General features: G+C 37.9%; 1 protein-coding gene across 7 annotated transcripts in view; it reads right to left on the bottom strand.

The window, feature by feature from the left end:
• Window positions 1-2,171: 2,171 nt before the first annotated feature.
• Window positions 2,172-21,785, bottom strand: part of lrp1aa (low density lipoprotein receptor-related protein 1Aa) — a 258,171-nt gene continuing 238,557 nt past the window's right edge. For 4 of the 7 annotated variants that reach the window (XM_037532351.1, XM_037532352.1, XM_037532353.1 and 1 more), the window contains exons 76-90: window positions 20,957-21,225; window positions 19,445-19,623; window positions 17,954-18,060; window positions 17,745-17,864; window positions 17,406-17,582; window positions 15,755-15,889; window positions 14,163-14,333; window positions 12,826-12,987; window positions 10,694-10,877; window positions 9,829-9,927; window positions 9,657-9,727; window positions 8,252-8,345; window positions 7,322-7,351; window positions 5,666-5,810; window positions 2,172-4,226 (exon numbers count right to left, since the gene is read on the bottom strand). In XM_037532351.1, the coding sequence (XP_037388248.1) occupies window positions 4,086-4,226; window positions 5,666-5,810; window positions 7,322-7,351; window positions 8,252-8,345; window positions 9,657-9,727; window positions 9,829-9,927; window positions 10,694-10,877; window positions 12,826-12,987; window positions 14,163-14,333; window positions 15,755-15,889; window positions 17,406-17,582; window positions 17,745-17,864; window positions 17,954-18,060; window positions 19,445-19,623; window positions 20,957-21,225 (2,084 nt within the window). In that variant the 3' untranslated portion in view covers window positions 2,172-4,085. The remainder of the gene's footprint in view (window positions 4,227-5,665; window positions 5,811-7,321; window positions 7,352-8,251; window positions 8,346-9,656; window positions 9,728-9,828; window positions 9,928-10,693; window positions 10,878-12,825; window positions 12,988-14,162; window positions 14,334-15,754; window positions 15,890-17,405; window positions 17,583-17,744; window positions 17,865-17,953; window positions 18,061-19,444; window positions 19,624-20,956; window positions 21,226-21,785) is intronic. The other 3 variants (XM_037532354.1, XM_037532355.1, XM_037532357.1) reach the window with 1 other exon arrangement.

Here is a 21,785-nt window from a genome sequence, read left to right as displayed (position 1 = left end):
GGAAACCCACACAGACACGGAAAAGTGTCCTGTGGTCTGATGAGTCCACATTTCAAATTGTTTTTGGAAAACATGGACGTCGTGTCCTCCGGGCCAAAGAGGAAAAGGACTGTCCAGATTGTTATCAGCACAAAGTTCAAATGCCAACATCTCTGATGGTCTGGGGGTGTGTTAGTGCCCATGGTCTGGGTAACTAGCACATCTGTGAAGGCACCATTAATGCTGAAAGGTACATACAGGTTTTGGAGCAACATATGCTGCCATCCAAGCAACGTCTTTTTCAGGGACGTCCTGCTTATTTCAGCAAGACAATGCCAAGCCACATTCTGCACGTGTTACAACAGTGTGGCTTCGTAGTAAAAGAGTGTGGTACTAGACTGGCCTGCCTGCAGTCCAGACCTGTCTCCCATTGAAAATATGTGGCGCATTATGAAGCATAAAATACGACAACAGAGACCCCGGACTGTTGAGCAACTGAAGTTGTACATCAAGCAAGAATGGGAAAGAATTCCACCTACAAATCTTCAACAATTAGTGTCCTCAGTTCCCAAATGCTTAGTGAGTGTTGTTAAAAGGAAAGGTGATGTAACACAGTGGTAAACATGCCCCTGTCCCAACTTCTTTGGAACGTGTTGCAGGCATCAAATTCAAAATGAATCAATATTTGCAAAAAACTATAAAGTCTATAAATATCTTGAATTGTTATTATCAAGATTATCAGAATCGTTATAAATGAGGAGAGGAGATGGTCGCTGGTTGAACTTTGAATGGGGAAAGCTGGTAAGGCTCAACAAGGCGTTTGTTTACAGAGTAAGTCCCGCCCTTCCAGAAAAAGAGCTAATCAGCTTGCTGGTTACATCGCGAGCAGAGACATTTCAAGGTGGACATGGTTATGAAGGTTGGAAACAGGCACATGCAGATTCTATAGAGAGAGAAAAGAAGTAATGTTCAGACCAGCACTGTATTCTGTTTAGTATTTATGCTATCACAGATAAAACCATGTGACTTTAGACTCCACTGTAGTTTGACGCCTTTTTCCCTGCTAATTTCAGACCACCATGCTAAAACAGCTAGCTAAACAATGGCTGACAGGGATGGGGTGGGTTGTTGCACACCTTTGAAAATTTTACAATCAGCCCCGTACATACAACGTAGAACATCTGGATTTGAATACGTTTATAGAATGCCTAGTCAGAAAGACTCACAAAGGAAAGATGTGCCTGCCAATGTTTTACAAAAACAAACGACGGAGTCACAAAGACAGGCGAGTCAGTCAGATCAGTTGTAAAGCTACATGGGATTCATTTCATTTATTTCAGTAAAGCTCTTTTTGAAGCATATTGCACATTGTGATCTGTTTTTGCCTCGTTTGTCTAATTGTTACAAGTTACCCCAGCATGTGTTACAACCTTCCCTGGTAGTGGGGTAAGGTTGTGTATTTGACATTAACTCATGAAGTCTGTGATATCCTTGCTGAGGATTGAATTGAAGCCTTTTGCAGTAAAGAAATATGGGTACATTATATAGAGGTTTGAAAACTCTAGCTTGAAAATTGAGTTACAGGTACTAAAGCAAAAAATGTTACAACCTTACGTGGTCTCCCCAACATTTCGGACATATGTTTATTTTTTATGTTTTTTGCTAATGCTTTATTTATTTTGTACAGTGACATTTAAAGGTGGATAAAAGGTGGATTAAAGGTAAAATATTTGTTTGATGTGTCTCCTTTTCTCAGTGAGGCTTCTTGACAGCTACACATCCTTTCAGACCCATAGCGGTGAGTTGTCTTCTCACAGTGGAAGGATGGACAGAAACACCTGTGGACGTTTTCAGATCTGAATCAGCTTGATTTTCTCCTCTCTCTCACAGATGAAAGCTTTAAGTGCTGTTTACCTGATGGAGGCAGTTTTGGTGTCTACCAGGTCTTCCAGGTGGTTGTTAGGAGTCTCATTATCTCTGTAGGTTTTTAACTCCAGTTTCAGAAACTTGTTTTTTTTTCCCCCACTTTGACCTTCTCCTTCATCAAGTGGATTATTTCATATTTAATTTCACAAATATTGCCTATTTCTGACTTTTGCACAACTCTATAACCCCCCCCCCCCAAAAAAAAAAAAAACTAAAACTACGACAAAAATGGAATTGAGCAGAAAAGAAAGACACTTGAAACAATGCAGGTTTAAGGTATTTTATTTATAACAAATGTTATTTAGTTTGTAAAGTACTCCAGCAAAAATTAAACATTATTCTCGTCCCAGAACTAAGTTTGACCCTCCATGCATTTTGTACTATAAAAGCGGTAATTTTTTTAAATACAACTGCACAAAAAAAAAAAAACAAAAAAAACAATGCATGAACAATTTAGCAATAGTTCTGAACATAATGTGATTATATTCTCCTGCTTTTTGTTTTTTTAACATGGCCATAAAATCTGGAGAACAGAACCTTAAAAAACATCTTGCTTCAATGCTAACGAGAATTAGCTTGTTTAACGTTTGCTGAACATGCATCACGATATGGCTGATCACCTTTCGGACAGAAGCAGCAAAGCAAGTAAGAAAAGACAAAAAAAAAAAAAAAAAAAACGAAACCTCAGACAATGCCTACAGTCTTGAAAATAAAGGTGGCCGACAGAACCAAAAAGGAAGAACCATTTTGGTTCTACTGAAGATGTGTGCAATTGGGTTTTTTTAAAGAACCTCCATATAATGTAAAGGTTCTATATCCATTTAAGGCTTTTCCTGCACTGCAAAAAATATGTAAGCAAGTGAAAACAAACCTGCTCAATATATAAAATATTTCTCATTATGACACATTTTGGGAAAAAAAATGAAATTATTTAACCTATTTATATTGATTTTAACTAGATATAAGTCATTTTATCCAATGAATTTGTTCCACTTGCAGAAAATTTGACTCATCAAATATTTATTAAAAATGTGCAAAATGATCTGCATTTTTTCCAAACAAGTAAAATTATCTACCAGAAATGACAAGTCAAAATGTACAGAAATAGGCTAAATATCTTATTTTTCTACAACATCCTCATAATGAGAAATATAATTTATATTGATTACACTCAAGATGTTATTAATTTTATGTCATTTATATTGACTACACTCATGATGTCATTTTTTGTGGTGTAAACCTGTACGTCCAAGCCAAGACAGTGAAATCTAAACAATTCATGATGCTTTCTTGAAGTTTCTTCTTTCATTCTGGTGAAACAAATGAATTTACATAGAAAAGTAGGTCCTTACGTTAGCCGTTAAAATGATCACGGCATCCAGACAGACAGCGATTATGTCACAGCACTCCTATTACGTTGTATGTTATGAAAGGCATCGCTATCAGCACAGGGTGAATTTTCCCCATGGCTCTTTATTTGCGAGACTTATTTTTGCATCATTCAAGCGCTAAAATTTAAGATATTAATCGAAAAAAAAAATACACATATTGTCCTGCAAATGTATTTTTTCCACGGCGTATGTACCGTAAAAGCTTCAGCTATGCTATTAAAAGAACATAACAATGCTCAAACCTAGACCTATGGAATAAAATAAGGAGACGCTAAATATGGAATTGACATTTTACACGTGCTATACAGACACTGTGATAGACATTACTAAAAAACATTTACCTTTCAGCTCCGGCGCTCCCCACGCAACGTGATACAGAACGAGTTGGCACTACTGAGATGGAACAATATTATTTTTTCTCTATACAATTCATACAAAAATAAAAAATTAAATTTGTTCCAATTTTTTCATACTGCTTTTCTTTCGATTCCATTTTTCACAGAGGTAGCGGCTATTAAGGTAAAAGGGTGGGGATGAAAAAAAAAAAAGGAAAGTAAAATTTAAAAATTGTGTAGAAAATGTAGCCTTTTTTTTTTAAGTTGCGGTTTGTTCTGACCAAAAGAACAAAATATAATACTGCGATCACATACAAAAGTAGTCCTTCATTTTTGTACATTTTATACAGTGTTCACGCTTTACTGTTGATTCTCCTCCTGGGTTTTGTTTTTTTCTCTCAATAAAAGGCAAAGGGGGTGCTGTTGAGTGATATGGACCGAGCCTAGAAACAGTCTATGCTAGTGGGTCCACCAGTGGCTCCTCGTCTCCCCGCGATAGCAGCTCCTTTTTTTCGTCCGTGCTGGCCAGGGAATTGCGGCTGTTCTGGCCTCCCATGTAAAGAGTGGCGTACACGGGATTCGTGAAGTTAGTTGGCTAAAAGAAAACAAAAAATGCACAAAAATTGTTATGCATGATAGTGTTTGTGTGCTTCAGGTTAGCTTTACATGGTGAAACTTGCATGCAACTTAAGTTGCGTGAAACCTACAAGAAAATAAATTGCACCCGAGTTGCATAATATAAAGCGTCCTGTACAGCAACTCACTTGAAACTCAATACTTGCAAGTGTCTTGACAGTGAAGCAACTTTTGTGAAAAGCCAATCAAAGCATCAAACAAAAAACTTTCAGAAGATGATTTATTAGATGGCTAAGAAAGGAGACTAGTTGAAAGTAGGCTATAACCATAATGGTTACTTAAAGCTTAAAAACCACTCAATTATATAGTAAAGTACAATAGATGTAGATAAATGACAGATATATAGATATAGAAAAAAGAAAGTCAATGACAGAAAAATATAGATGATAAAATCCTACAAATGGGTAAGTTACACCTTGCAGATGACCTTATAGTGAGAACAAAAAGGTGCATCAAAAAATACACTATATATAATAATTGGCTTAACTAGTGGACTAACTCCCCTGAGGGAGGAGCGGCTTCGAAAATGGATGGATGGATGGATGGATGGATAGTGGACTAACTGAATGTGTTGGGTTTTAATTGTTCTGCATAGCTGTCAAGTTGCATGGAAATTATGTGTATGAAGGTTTCATCATGGAAAGTCAGACTAGGAGCTTCAATCAAGCCAGTCAGGTCTCGTTCAGAGCTCTGTAAGCAGAGTTAGTAGGTTTTGCTAGACTTCAAAACAAAGGCTTTAAGCAGCCAGGGGTTCTCGTTTATCAAAGCGTGAGTGGAAGGTGTTGTAAGTTGGGAAAGCACAGTACACACTAGATAACTTAACTAGCAAGAACTAAATGTAAACATTTAATATTTCACTAATAATAAAACAATATGAATATTCAGTTAATGATGCAACCTCTGAAAACCTTTGACAATTTGATTACTGCATTCATACTAGTCTACACCAATCCATTCATTATAATGAATTAAATTAATTTTACAATTTTTTTGTACATTTCCAATTAAATTTATACCCTTATCATTTTTTAGTTGTTTACAGTGAATATATGTTCACATAATCAAGAGATACTAAACAACAACATGAGCTTTGAGGACAGTATGATGATTTAGACCTGTGGTTAGCATCATGCTGACCGAGGACTATTACCTTTCTTTACTTCTTAGCTTCATTAGACTAACGTGTCTCTATTATATAGAGGTTAACCTTCCAATTTGAGCTTTGTTCAAACCATCGCTTTAAGAGGGCTCACAAGCCATATCTGAACGAAATTACGTTACACTGCTCCTTTAGTATTAATATTCTTAACACATGTCACATTGTAGGATGTAAACAGACAGTGTTATAGCAGTCATACTAAGAGAGTCCAAGGGTTGAGCTGAATTTGAGTGCCTCACCTTGTCTGGATCCAGTGTGAAATCAGTATCCAGCAGTTCTCCCACATCGTCGTCTTGCTCCCCTTCATAAATCTTATACGCCGGGTTCCCGATCTCCACGTTCATGGCTCCGTTCGTCATCCTCTGGTGCTGGAACCCTTTAGCCCTGTGAGTGCAGTGCAGTTTTAGGTTTGGAATGAACGGTTTTCAAATGTTCACTTTACCCACGCACAGCAGCACGAGCAGAGATAAGCCACAACACAGGGGGACGCCACTAACAGTCATGGTCAGTGGGTAAGCCTGCATCGAAGCAACAGACAACAGCGCAAACCCAGAGCCTAGCAAAATATATGCGCACCAGGGTTGGATGTTAAACCACCTCCCACCAAATGTGGGTGATTTTGTATTTTAAGGTTAATTAAAGGTATTAAATTATTTCAGTCATAACTAATTACATTATATTCTACTGTATGACTCTCACTGTGCATGTGCAGCTCGCCCCCGTGTGTGACCCTGAGTATGTTGCAAATGGTAGTTGTGTGTGCCAAGTAGGCCTCATCTAAAAGAAGCATACACACAGAGAAGAACCTGTTTGTTCCCTATTAAAACATCTTTGAAGGAGAAAAGCACATATGTAGGGAGACTTGATTGTAATTACACTGAATTAATTAAAGTAATACAGAAAGTGAATAAAGTTTGAAGGGCTTGCTGGTTGTGGCCTTGGCCTGTGATTATTTTAAAAAATAAATGTTACATTTACATCCTGATTTAAAAAACAAACAAACAAACAAACAAACAAACAAGCCTTAAAAAGCCTTAAACTTACTAAAAGAAACGGAGCCTTTTCCTGCCAATCTTGGTATTTTGCACTTTTTTTTTAGCAACATTTTCCATTTTTGCAATGACACCTTCTTGCCAAGAAAAGGCCAGGAATCTTAATTCATATAAAATAATTATATTTAAATTGAAATTGCAATATTGGTCAGAAAACTTAACAATTAGACATTTCCCCCAAATCGTGCAGCCCTACTCTGGACATTTTACTCTCACAAATTGAAAAAGAATTTAAATGAATGTAGAACAAAATGTTCCACGAGTTTTAATCGAGAGATTCCTTTTCAGTGTGAAACCTGCTTCACTGGGCAGAAGACCACATATCTGTAAGAAAACGTGAAAAACATTTGGTGAACCTTATTGGGTCACGGCTCCACACATTAGACTGAAAAAAGCTCCTCTGAATTTCACATAGTCTAATCAAGATCAATTTGTTCCAGCCATCATTTGCTGAGTTAATGCTTTACTGTTACAAAATATTTTAATAAACTCTGGGTTTGGAAAGACGACACATTCTCCACATGATGCAGTCACTCTGAGAACCAGTCTTGGTGTAGCAGTTACACCTGGAAAGCACGACAGGGTCAACAATAACAACAACAATCAGGATTGGTTCTCATGTTCTGACAGAGTCTGATCTATTTCTTTTCTCCTTTTCAATAGATCACCACCTTTTCTCCCCGTGTTGGGCTCATTCAGTTTAGAGAGATGACAGGAATGAAGTTCAGGAACAAAAATGGAGACACCAATAGCACACAAGTCACAGAACCATGTTTTCAAACCAGAGAGAGCACATGAGACAGGGGAGAGCGGGTAAATAACAGAAACCCTAGCGATCGTTACCGCGGCTGTTTTGAGCCAGATTTGACAGACCTGAGGAGAAGAGAAGAAGCAGTTAATCGATAAAGAGAGAGTTAGTAAGTGAACGTCTAGGCTTCTGTTTTAACGGGAGGGATTAAAAGGGCCCACACACTTAATTTTATTTGTACTTATTCATTTTTCGGTTTTATGTCAAATTTATGTATAACATTTGTGTGGATTTATGTACCAAAAAGACTCATTTATTTATATAAGACTACTTTCCAACTGATTGTAATACTGTGCCTTTAAGACCTTTATGTAAATGAGCTCTGTTCTGATTTGCTCTACATTATGCCTTGATGAAAACAGTCTGCCTTGAGCAAACCGTTAAATTTGGACAGAATCTAAGCTGCTGTAGGGTTTGCGGACAGGGCTCAACAGCTATAGGCTAAAGGGGGGGCTAGACTGCTCTAAGCTGAAAGGGTGGGGTTGAACTGCTGCAGGCTGAATGGTTGGGGCTAAACTGCTGTAGGCTGAATAGGTGGGACTAATCTTCTGTAGGCTGAATGGGTGGAGCTAAACCGCTGTAGGCTGAAAGGGTGGGGCTAAACTGCTGTAGGCTTAAAGGGTGGGGCTAAACTGCTGTAGGCTTAAAGGGTGTGACTTAACTGCTATGGGCTTTATGGGTGTGGTTAAACTGCTATAGGCTGAAAGGGTGGGACTAAGCTGCTGTAGGCTGAATGGGTGGGGCTAAACTCATCACATGGAAAATGGTGAATTCACAACAGGTTGTTTTTGCAGCTTACTGGCCACATATGGACCGTATAGAAACTGCATCACATACTACATCAAAGTTCTTAAAAAAAGCAAAGACAATTTGTTTTTCCACAATATGGGCCCTTTAAGTTAGAATCAGCGTTGTTGTGAATTAGAGAGGTGGAGGAACGGCTGCGACTCTTTCAGCAGACTCACCCTCGTATCCTTCTTCTGTACCACAGCACTGCTCCACCAATCAGCAACACCAGCAACAGCAGCAGGATCACAGGAATGATGATGGACGCTGTACCTGCACAGACAGAACAGGATGCCAGAAAAAGTTTTACAGCAAAGACTGGATCTTTCAGGGTGCACTTGGTTATGGGACATAACTGTATCAATAGTCTGTCACATTTTTAAGTTGCATTGACTCACATCTGCAGGCTTACTGATTGATTGACTGCACTAATATCAGCATTGACAAACATGCTTTTCCCGCACAGTTGGCCGAGACACACACAGTTTTAGGGAAAGGTTTTCCATGTTAGCCCACAGGGGGTGGTTTAGCATGCAGCGTTAGATCAGCTTCAACACAGCTGCTCTGCTGTGCTGTGCTGCTTGTTAGCTGCTCAGTAAACAACTGCAAGACAAAGTTTAAGATGTTTCTTGCTTAAGGATGCATTTATTGAAGTAAACTGAGTTGTTTACATACAGCCCATTTCCAAATTAAAACAGGGCACATTAAAATAAATAAATATGCAACATTTGATGTTTTCTTTGTACTTATTTGTTAAATATAGGGTTTAAATGATTTGCACATCACTGCATTCTGATTTTTTTGTTTTGCTTTGTTTTTTTACACATGCCAACTTTTTTGGAATCAGGGTTGTATTTGTCTGACATGACATTCGTTTGGGTTTTTACTCTCCAGGTCCTTTTTCAAAATTCATTCATATGAGGCACCTCAGTTTAACTGCTGCACCATTTAAGGTAACCATTTGAACAAGAAGCTAACCTAACGGTGTTTACCATTTATGAATATTGGTAAAACCTCAAACTTTAGAGATGTGCCGATTATACGGACCCAATCAAGGTGCTAAACTCCTCATAGTGTTTTCTGGAGACTGTATCTGAAGAGTCCACACATTTTTAATGTTTTTTGTGGTCTTTCCTGTCTATTTTGTTGGTGTTTATCCACCTGCAGGGCTGTACCTGCAGCAACGTTGATGAGACAAACTCCAATCAGAGCATAATCAGACTTACAGCTCGCTTGCCAAAATGGTAGTGGGGTGTTCTTAATGATGCAACCAGATACTATAAGTTGCACTTCAAAAACTTTTATATTCATCCCAGAAAGAGCCATTTTTTCCACTGCCAAAAAGAATTACAAAATGTTCCCATGTCCTTTTTCTAGTGGGAAGATCCCATTGTACTACCAGACTTTAGTCAGACCAGAATTACTCAATAAATACTCTACATAATGAGTACTTTTTACTTCATTACTACTAATGTAATCAATTATAACTACTAAAACAAATGTTAAAATGAAAGAGCACATTTAAAGTGCACACATCTATTGACATACAGTATAAGCACATCTCTTCCAGAAAAAGACACTTACGGCTACCCGACTCTGTAATAACGTTGGGGGTGCGGGTTGCACAGCGATGGTCCTCCCACCCAAGAGGACACCTGTGAAGTGAAACAGGGCTTCAACACTCAGATACACTGTTACACTGAATGTAAAAAGATTTTTATTCTTGTACTAGACTGTGTTTGTGTGTTTGACACACTTGCACTGAGGAAGATTCGCAGGGCTGAGAGAGCACTGTCCATTAGCGCAGTATCCATCACAGGTGTAACAGCTGGACTGGATTTGGCCATTAGCACATCTGCAAAAAGACAAATATTATTAAAACTCCACCAATAATGTTGTTTAGTTATTGCATTTACATGCTCAGCGTGTGTCAGAGTTTACGAGTGTGTGTGTATTCAGAGTTTGTGTTTATTCTACATCTGCAGGGAAGAAATTACATAAAAACAATGTCTGACTTAATACTGATGTTTATTAACTAATTTTTGTTTAATAACTAAATTTAGCATGATAAGGAGAGACATGTTTCTGATTGGTTTAATGCAGGGGTGTTCAACATGACCCCTTTTTAATTCAATCAAGCTGGATCTCCCGATTACACTTGTTTAATCAGGTAATCTCACTGTCCAATTATTGAGTGCATTTATATATACTTAATAACTGCAGAAAAACCGACTGCATCAGTAACTGGTTCAGCATGTTTTTATGCTCTTGGGTAATCAGATAATGCAGAAATTCAGAGTTTACATGAGTCAGGCAGCAATCGGATTTCTGCTTTACAAACAGAAAATAAACTCACAGAATAAGATGTGATGTGAAAATAACGTAAAACATAATAATGCTTTTATTTTTTGTGTGTTTTTTTTTTCTTCTTTCAATTTCCTGTCACAAATAGTTTTCATTTGTTATCACTCGGGTTTATTGAAAATGAGGATTTAATATATTATTATTATTATTATAGTATATAATATATATTACTAAGATATTACCTTGAATAAAGGTTGAATGATTGAATCAATCCCAAATAGGTTTAACTGGCTTAACCTCCCCCCATTTGATTATACCTGCACGTGACATCTCCTTCAGGCTGGCTGCTGCTGGTGGGGATGCACTTGCCGTCACGGCAGTAGTGACACTTGTCCACCTCACACTTCTTTCCGATGTAGCGTGGCGGACAGCGGCACTGCCTGGAGCCGTCGCCGGACTGAAGGCACGTCCCTCCATTTTCACAGAAACCATCACACAATCCTGCCAGATCACACAGAGGAGTGATCATTATTACCATCCTTATGATACCAGTAAAACTTCATGATGTATCGCTGCACTACATCTCCAAAAGAATCCAGACAGCCATTTTAATGAGTGAACCCGGTTGCTTTAAGGTGCTCAACTTGTATAATCTCTATAGAAAAGACTTGAATAATACAATAAAACAGTCTGGGTCAGTCAAACATGAACCTAATGTCACCATGACTAATGGCAAGCATAGGCTAGATGTAGGGGTGGGTGATATGGCAAAAACATTATATAAAGACACTTCAAGATATGTTCAAGATACACAATGCAGCATAATATTAAGTTTTTTTTTGTTGTTTTTAATTTAATAAGTTGGAACGGACAGTTGAACAGTTAAAAATAATAATAATAATAATAATAATAATAATAATACAATTTCAATCATTTATATTTAATATTTTACAAACTGCACTGCACTGCATCCAATTAAACAGGCCTAATTAAGCTCACTTTGTAATGAAACATGTAGTCAGTCAGGGTTCTTTAAGTACTGATGATATACACAAAATGCCCAGAACTTCTCAAAATGACAACACAATATTGTCAATATTGTCCACCCCTATGTAAAGCCCTAAGCAGGATTGGGCTGTGGAACTGTGGAACTGTGTTCTCTGGCATGACGAATCTCCATCCAGTACCTTTGGGATGAGTTGGGGTGATCCAGAACTGACCATCCAACATCAGTACCTGACCTCACTATGCTCAATTGAAGCCTCACAGCAAATGTTCCAACATCTAGTGTAAAGCCTTCCCAGAAGAGTCGAGACTGTTACTGCAAGAGACCTTCTGGACATACATATAGTACACTCTTATAATCTGTGTCATGGAGGAAATTGTACTGGATTAGAAAAAATTTAAAATAAAAGCCCTCCCAGCCTTTTGGACTCAACTTTACATTGCAGATTTACTGCTTTTAACCAGTGTTTGTCAGATATACACTGTAATAAGAATAATCAGCATCACCCTTTAATGCACTGGAGCTCCACATGTTTGTGTAAAAGCCACTAATGAGCAGATCAAATCCACCTGAAAGTCTGAAACTCAGCTTTAGTAGGAGAGATTAGACTCCAAACAAATCTGATCTTTATACATGGACAAGTTTGAGTGACCTAGAACATATTGCGGGACCATAAATATTTCTTTGTCATTTTACCTCTCCAAACTTTTAACTGTTTTTAGTTTCAATTTTTTTGCGTCACATGAAATAAAAAAATCCCAGACTTTCAATGTGGTCTCAGACTTTTGGACCTCACTGTATATATGATTTGCAAGTAAGACAGACAGAAAGGAAAGATGGAAGAAAGAAAGACAAGAAGAAAGAAAGAAAGACAGAAAAAACAATGAAAGACAGAAAGAAAGGCAGAAAGACAGCCAGAATGAAAAAAGGAAAGACAGACAGAAAGACAGAAAAAAGACAGAAAGATAACAAAAAGGAAAAAAAAAGAAGGACAAAGAAAAAGAACGAAAGACAGAACGAAAGACAGAAAGAAAGAAAGGCAGAAAGACAGCCAGAATGAAAAAAGGAAAGACAGAAAAAAGACAAAGATAACAAAAAGCAAAAGAAAGAAGCACAAATAAAAGAACGAAAGACAGAAAGAAAGACAGAAAGGCAGAAAGACAGCCAGAATGAAAAAAGAAAAGTAGAAAGAAAGACAAATAAAAAAGACAGAAATAAAGACAGGCAGAAAGCAAGAAAGACGGGCAGAAAGACAGGCAGAAAAAGATAGAAAGAAAGAAAAAAGGAAGAGAGAACATCTCAATCAAATAAAATGCTTAGTGGTTTCGGTTCAATATCCTACATGACGTCAGGGTTTCAGAAGTTCAGCTGATGGTTATGAGCCTCATTAGTGTGTCTCAGTGCTTCACTCTCCACACAGAGCAGCTATGCTGTGATACTCACTGAACTGGCACTGATCTCCCTGGAACTCTCCGGGGCATCTGCAGATGGGCTGGTTGCCGCGGGTGACGGTGCAGTTGCCTCCGTTCTGGCAGTAATTGTCACAGGTCCGCAGGTTGCAGTTTGGCCCGGTGAAGCCTGCCCGGCATCGACAGGTAGGAGAACCTGAGAAAACACAAGATTTACGGCCTCACTTAACATAAGCATTTCTATTATAATGGACCTCATCACTGTATGTAGTTACTTTGCTCACAGCTGCACATAACGCCATGGAACATCTCACTCTCAAAAAAATAATGACCATGGACACTCAAAGAAGCTTTAGCATGCTTACATGTTTCTTTACATGGTGAAAAGGTTCTTCAGATTAATGGAGAATGTTGAATTGCTTATGGTTCTATGTAGCACCAAAAGGGTTCATCTGTAGTTACAATGTTAAGCTTGTAACAATAGAAAAACGGGGTTTGGTTCTATATAGCACTATTTTATAGGTTCATTATACATGTTTTGCTGTTACTCAAACAACTGAATCACTCTTACTCTGAATGAGCAATCCATCAATAACAGAAACATTGTGTATCTTTTATACAGTGACAGGAAACACAGCAGCTCTGATTCTATGCACTGTTATTTTGATATTTTTAACAATATTTTGCCCTCAGGTGTTTGGACACCCTTGATCACCTGGCTCTTTTACTGCCCTGTTGCAGCTCCACAGCAGAATATAATTTCTAGGTAAAAACAAAATATTCCTCCTTTGCAATAAAGTAAAGCTCCGCTCATTCTAACACCGTTTTAACAGTAAATAGTTTTAAACACTAGAGTTAATGTATAACTGCTTTCACTCCTTCACTCTTCAACCCTGAAGGTTGGTGCACAGAGTGTTGGCAACACAGATAACTCTCTTGCTAGTAGCTAGCTAAACTAAATTGCAAAAAAATAAAGATTTAAGACCAACATCAATAATTTGGAGATTAATGGACTTATTTGTGTTTGTAATCACTCCAGCTGCAACGAGAAACTGACAAACACTATAAAGTCCTGAAGCTGAAGTCAGTTTCTCATTCGAATTTTCCTGTTGTGCCTGAGGTGCCAGAATGTAACTGCTACACCATTTAAGGTGGGATGAAAAAATCTGGGCAACAAGCTGGCGAATGAGAAGCTGATTTCAACCTTGGAGATGCGCGAAAAGTAGCTATAGCTGAGCTTAATCTTAATGCAGACTGTATTTTCATTTATATTATATTTTTATACATCAGGTAACCAGTAACCTATGATAGGATACATTCTTAAAGTAGCTCTCCTAAGCTTGGTGACACCTGCTGTGTGTGTTTGTTTACCTGTGGGAGATGCAGTGCATGTCCCTCCGTTCTGGCAGTAATCTCTACACTGATTGATCTCACATCTGTCTCCTCCATAGTTCGCCTGGCAGCGGCACTTGGGCTGCTTCCTGGCATTCAGTTCACAGCTCCCACCATTCAGACACTGCAGGGTGCACGGGCCGCTTGGAGCTGAGTGAGACAGAGGAATAAATAAACAGAAAAACATTTACCAATTAGAGTGAGATAATCTGGAGCAGCCACACTTCAGTTACAGCAGTGCTGTGAGGTACTTTAGTCATGTTTATAGACAACAGTGTATCATACAGTGTCAGAAACCACAAATCAAGTCAATTAGAGATACTAAACATCTCCAAATGCTTTGAGGTCAGTGTGGGATGATTTAGGCTTGCAGTTAGCACCATGCTAAGTGGTGGGACACAAGTTTGCAGTACTTAGCTACATACAAAACGTCAGACACCAAACATGTCTTAGCCGATCAACTACACTGGAGTAAGAGGAGATAAATGAGAAATTGAGCCCTCAGATTTGCAATTTGCTCTTATTGCACTTTAATTTTTAACTCTGCACCAACAATAAGCTAATTTTAATGACACGCTGTGTCTTAATTTACTATCATATAATTATGTAATATTTACTATCATGTAACTATTATGTAATATATAGCATATAGAGAATAAACAACAACAACAACAACCACAACCACCAAAGACCATACGATATAATATAAATACACTCTGTCTTTGTTTTTCCTTTTGTTGATCTCTTTGCTCTTATGTATGTAAAACATGGCAAGTCTATTTTTACAGAATCTTTCATACACTGCTGTCATTAAAAGTGCTTTACAAATGAGAAAATACAGAAAAAAAATTAAAGGAGAGCAGAAATTAAAAACATGATTAAAACAACAGATTTAATCATAAAATTAAAAATATTAATATATTTAATCACTAAATTAAAAATATTAGAAATTCAATTAGAATAGTTAAATCATCAAATTAAAAATTTTAAGTTAGATTAGCGTAATAAAGTGCTGTTACAAAGGAAAAGGGCTAGATAGGCCAACAGTGTTTAAACTAGGATATTCAAATAGGAATGTTTTCAGACCTGGACTTAGAGCATAGTAGCTAAATGCTGCTTCTCCATGTTTAGTCTTCACATTCAGCAGAACTAACTGACTAGTTTCTAACAATCTGACAGTTCTGCTCGGCTCATATTGCTGCAACAGATCAGGTAAATACACTGGTCCTTTATTATATAAAGCATAATAAATTGCCTTTGTATATGAAATGTGCTGTATAGATAAACTTGCCTTGCTACATAGAACTGTGTGTTGGTTTCATATAGCACCAAAAAGGGCTCAAAAATGTCAAGTTTATAAAAATAAAAACACTTTTGGTGTGATATAGAAACCCTTTCAAAAAACTTCTATGTAGAACCATTTGTTCTTTACTAAAGAACTTTTGAAGAAGCATCTTTAAGAGCATAGTTTGATTTTCCTGTCTGATTTAGATGTATGGCATTCACACCCATAGATTATACTGTATGCCAGTATGTTTGGTTTATGTGTGTGTATGTAACGGTACACTCACCGACAGGTGTGGGCGTGGGGACCTGAACACAGGTGCCATTGTCCAGAATGTGTCCGTTAGGGCAGGTGCAGACTGGACCGCTGGGACTGAGCAGACACAGCCACCCACACTTCTTTCTGTCACACGGGTTTGTAACTGCAACACACACAAACATTCCAATATACTTCAGCATTAACTAGGAAATAAATGTCATTATGAAACCGGTTAGTGGATTATCTGCAGTAAACGGCTTCATTGTGATAAATTAGTAATGCTTTTCCCATCAGAAGGTCTTGACTCGCTGACATTCAGACACTGCTCGTCTGATACAAGTGAGCATGTTCTCTTAAGAACATTAAAGCATAAAAAACAAAGCTGCCCTGAGTGTATGTACAGCCCATTTCACTCTTTTCAAGGGTTTGCTCGAACTGCTGGGTTTAGTTCTAATCAGTCTGATTATGCCACGTTTGTTCTAACTTCCGTAACGGGTGTCCTGTTACGCACAGGCACATCATCTAAAAGATGTTACGGGCATGTGCCTTTGGGGCCCAAGCCACTAGGAGGTGCCCGTGAGCAATTATGAGAAAATCTGAACAGCTGTTTTGACTCCTGGTGCCAGAAGAACTGTGAACTGTATTACACATGAAAAAGATGGTTCTACAAGGGTTCTTTAGTAAAAAGAATGGTTCTGTATAGAACCATGAACTCTTAAAGAACCAACTGCAATATTTAAAGGGTTTTTTGCATCATGAACCGGTTCTTCAGATTGATGGAGAACATGTTGGCTCTATATAGAACCAATGTCAAATGTCAAGCTTGTGACAATACAAAAATGCTTTTTGGTGCTATATAGAACCCTTTTCAAAAAGGTGCTAACTACAGCACATTCTCCAACAAACTGAAGAAGCGTTTCATGATGCAGAGAACCCTTTAGTCATGTAAAGGGTTCTATGAGTGTGCATGGTTCTACATGAAAGCATTTTCTTTACTAAAGAACCCTCAAATTACCATCTTTGGGTAAGTGTGTAGTAGCAAAGTGGGAAAAAAATGTGTTGTGTTACAGCAAATTATAATCCCTCTTCATTTCCTCATTCAACCACTGTTTAGCAACCATTCCGCATTCTGCTATTACCTCAGTCAAGCGTGAAGAAAAAAACAAAATATTATATTATATATCACTGACCACCAATAAAAAGTAGCCAGGTAAAAATTGTGACTAGGTTCCTCTAACATGATGTCCAGGCCTGGATACACGTTTTGCTCCTGTCAGAGAAAATCTGCTCCAAACAACTGATTCTTACAATACACATTTTATGCCCTGAATGTATGGACAAACACTACACTTGATTTTATGAGTTATATAATTTATAGCTATGATTACACAAAAAAAAGGATGGAGCGACATTGGAGTGATTTTGGAACACTGACACTCTGACTTTCTGAAAAGCCGCTCTATGCTCTGAGGAAAAATCATTCCGCACCATTTAAATACTTGACACTGACTCCAACAGTCCCCACCGACCGGCAGTCAGCCTAAGAGGTAATATTTTTCATATTTAAATGAAATGTAAATGTAAAATCCTAACTGTAAAAAGGGTCAAAGGAAGGGATAACATCCCTAAAACATCATGCTGTCTGCAGCTAAGTCAAGGTGCCTCTTTGTGATACTCACTGTCTGGCTGTTTGTAGTTGTGGTACAGCGCAAGGTCCGTCGCATGGTTTATGCCAGTGGTCAGATTCTCTACGGTGCCCTTGCCAAACTTGTTGACCCTGAAGACAATGTTGTCGTGGTAGGTGATGCCATAGATGTAGTCCTCATAGACGTCGATGCTGAAAGGATGGTTCAGGTCTGGAGTGGGAGATGGACGGATAGATGGATAGATAGACAGATAGATATATCATTATAAAACTCAGAGTTATCATGTATTTATTATGAATTACTGCCCCATATTAGAACTGTAACTGGTTAATTTGCATATATTATTTGGCCTGATAACAGAAATAACTCAACTGTTCTTAACGCTGGTAATGGCTATGACTGGATCCGTTCCGTTCAGCCTCACGCTGCCGATCACCGAAAGCTTGGCATCGGCCCAGTACAGCCGCTCATTAAAGTAATCCACCGCTAGACCTGAGAAACACGGTTACTGATTAGAAACTATACAAGAGATACACAGCATATGTTCTAATATCTGACTATGTTTGGGGGCTCTGACTGACCGGTGGGCCACTGGATGTTCTCATGTACTAGCGTCTCCCTCATAGTGCCGTCCATTGCTGCTGTCTCAATCTTAGGATGGTTACCCCAGTCTGCCCAGTACATGGTCCTTTAGAAACAAAATATACAGTAATATGTTTATTTAAACATGAAATATTGAAATATTATGAAAGATAAAATGGGATCTAAATTATATCACAATATCATAATATAACTGAGCTACACAACACGTTATGTTTCTACATACACTCTTTAAAAATGTGTTATTTTAAGGGTTCTTTAGTAGCAAAAATGGATCTATATGGAACCATGAACACGCAAAGGACTCATGATTAAAGGGTTTCTGCATGGTGAAATGGTTCTTCAGACTGATGAAGAATCTTTTGTATATGGTTCTATATAGCACCAAAACAGTTCTACTACAGTATACAAGCCTGTCATCCTAACAATAGTACAATCTTTTGGGTTGTAATACAATACAGAACCCTGTATCTATATTCTATACTAGAATATAGAACCCTGTTCAAAAAGATGCTATATAGAACCACCTATAGCACATTTCACAGTGCAAAAACTCTTTAATTATAGAAAGGGTTCTATGAGCTTTCATGGTTATATATATACACATATATATATATATATATATATATATAAATAAAATAACCATTCTCTTTCCTAAGGAACCCTTACAGAACCGTCTTTTTAAAGTGTGTAGTTAATACTATAAAAATACAGATAAAAGAAAAATACATGATTTAAATAAGCGTTATAGGACTTGAACATGGTGGTAATGCACTATTGACTATATTCATGTCCCTTTAAACACATATATTGCATGTATGTTTCAACATACAATAAACATTTAAATAACATTTTAAATATTTCTTTTTATAAGGGGTTTTATAGGGTTTTATGAGATGATTACAACTAAATTAACACATTGTAAATAATGCTTTACATATTTAAACCTTTAAATTTATATGCTTTTTCATTTAAAGGAACTTTACAGATCTTAAAATCTACATGAAATTATTATAATTATGTTTTTAACTATTCATAAAGCATCTGGAAAAGATTATCCACCAGAAACAAAATAATTTATGTGGATATACTATTTGTAATATTATGGAGAAACTAAATATCCCAAACAAGTTAAAATACAATTGTCTTTTTTTTTTTTATAAATAAATGTCAAATATCAAACTGATATTATATTTATAGAAATATTTAAAATACTTATTTGAAAAAGCGTTAGGGACTTAAACTTGAAGATCTAAACTATTACATAACAGATGTTTCAGAAATGAGACAGTATTAAGGTGTTAAAGCAGCTCATATAGTAGTAGTTTATTAAAATAATTGAAGTGAAGTGAATCACACATCATTCTACAAAATAAAATATACTGAGTCCTAAATGTCAACCTAAAGAATCTTTCCAGAACTGCTTATTTAGGCCTTAATTCATGAATAATTCAGCATTGTCCTCTGCTCACCCTCTTGTTGGGTCCACCACGATGGCATACGGCTCATCGATCATGCCCGAGATCAGAGTCTTGCGGTGGCGTCCATTCATCTGAGCGACCTCGATGACATCTCGGCCCGAGTCGGTCCAGTAGATGTTCCCGGCCACCCAGTCGACTGCAATGCCGCGCGGCATCTTCAGATTCGGAATCTGCAGCAGGTGCAACATGAAGGTCAAGGAACATTTCTAAGCAGATGTGTGTAGCAGTTCCATTTACTCAGGTACAGGTTAGCCAGATTAGTCATTAACATTTAGCTCTTAATTCTTGTTTTTGGGTTTAACTTTATTCTGTTGTGTTGGTTCTAATTCCTCCTCTTGCTTTGGAGCTTCAGTGTTTTATTTCAGACCAAAAAGATCCAAAAATAGAAGAAGAGAGTCCAACAATCTGTACTCCGTGTGCTGATAGATGCTGCCTGGACTAATAAGCTCCACTGTGGTTCTGTATGTTACTCAGAACCACAGTGGAACTTAAAGCTAACACAAAACATTCATGCAAGCTTGCAGGTTGCTAGTTTTCCATGAAAAGCAACTAAAAACTTATTGATTATTTTACTATTTAGCAAAATCAGTTACACATTAGGTACACCTTGTATCTACACTCACTGTCCATTTTATCAGCTCCACTGGCCATATAGGAGCTGATAAAACAATTTGTAGTTCTACAGTTACAGACTGTAGACCATCTGTTTCTCTGCATACTTTGTCACCCTGTTCTTCAAAGGTCAGGACCTCCACAGGACCACCACAAAGCAGGTATTACTTGGGTGGAGGGTCATTCTTATCTTTGCAGTGACACGGATGTGGTCTCAGCGTGTTAGTGTGTGTTGCACTGGCGCAAGTAGATCAGTCACAGCAGTGCCGGTGGAGTTTGTAAACACTGTGTCCACTTACTGTTCACTCTTTTAGACACTCCTACCTTGTTGGTCCACCTTGTAGATGTAAAGAGACGTTAGCTCATCTGCTGCTGCAAAGTTTGTGCTGGTCATCTTCTAGTCCTTCAGTGGCCCCAGGCGCCGCCCACAGGACACTGTTGACTGGATGGCTTTGGTTCTCAGTCCAGCAGCGACACTGAAGTGTTTAAAAACTCCAGCAGCACTGCTGTGTCTGATCCACTCAGACCAGCACAACACACACTAGCGCACCACCACCACGTCATTGTTACTGCAGTGCTGAGAACAGGGTAACAAAGTATGCAGAGAAACAGATGGACTACAGTCTGAAACTGTAGAACTACAAAATGCCCCTGTATGGTCAGTGGAGCTGGTACAATGGACAATGAGTGTAGAAAGGAGAAAGGATTTAAAGTACTCAGCGAGTGCATATAATCTATTATTTAGTTATTTAGGTTACATTTGCATCTTTGCATTATTTTTATGTTAACAGATGGAAAACTTAGTAATATAACTACATAGATCATGATACTGCAGGCTTGTTTACCAGAGTATCAAACAAGGTTCCCTCTTGACCCCTTATAAACACTGACCTCTAGATCGGTCACTCTAGGATCGCTCTGTCTGCGGTTGCGGTTGGAATTCGGTGAGACCGAACCAGAAGACCCCTCAAAAACCGAGATCCTGCCCGTGTGCCAGTTGGTCCAGTAGATGCGCTTGTGCTTAATGTGCAGGTCCATGGCGTCGATTCGGACGTTGACGTCACCATGGAAGGCTTGCTCGTAAATCCAGTTCCCATTTTCAAGATGCAGGGTCCGGATTTCGTTATTGTCTGCCAAGTACAGAACCTGCCTTTCGGTACCTGCGACAGGAGAAGACTCTTCAGACCTGCTAACACTCAACAATGAGCTCATCTCGGCAGCTGGTAGAGGTAAAATGAAGCTAACTGATGGTTACATATCAGTAGAACACTAAAAAGATTTCAAGAGTCTTTCTAGATACCAATTTCCACTGTCAACAAACATGATCTGCATGGAAAAATGGAAAAGCTATTAAAAGAAAATGCCATTTGGGACCTCAACATCTGATAAATACAAAACAAAATCGAAATAAACAGGCATTTTAAAAACAACCCTGTTGCTATAACACTATCTGATTTTACCTGAACTCCAATCACTCCTTTGAATCAAACAATGCAAAGCAGAATCTAGTTTAAATGACTAAAAGTAATATTTTACATACTTTAAACTTCAAAAGTGCTTCAAATGAACTGCTGAAGCCAACGCCATGTAACGATGGGTGCTTTTGTTTTTTTCCTTCAACAACAAATCATACATTTCATACTTTTTATACCTTTCATCATCATACATACATACATACATACATACATACATACATACATACATACATACATACATACTA

Source organism: Pygocentrus nattereri, chromosome 21 (assembly GCF_015220715.1).
Source record: "Pygocentrus nattereri isolate fPygNat1 chromosome 21, fPygNat1.pri, whole genome shotgun sequence".
NCBI classification, from domain to species: Eukaryota; Metazoa; Chordata; class Actinopteri; order Characiformes; family Serrasalmidae; genus Pygocentrus; species Pygocentrus nattereri.
The sequence above is the reverse complement of the archived record's forward strand: the minus strand, read 5'-3'. Positions and strand labels throughout refer to the sequence as shown.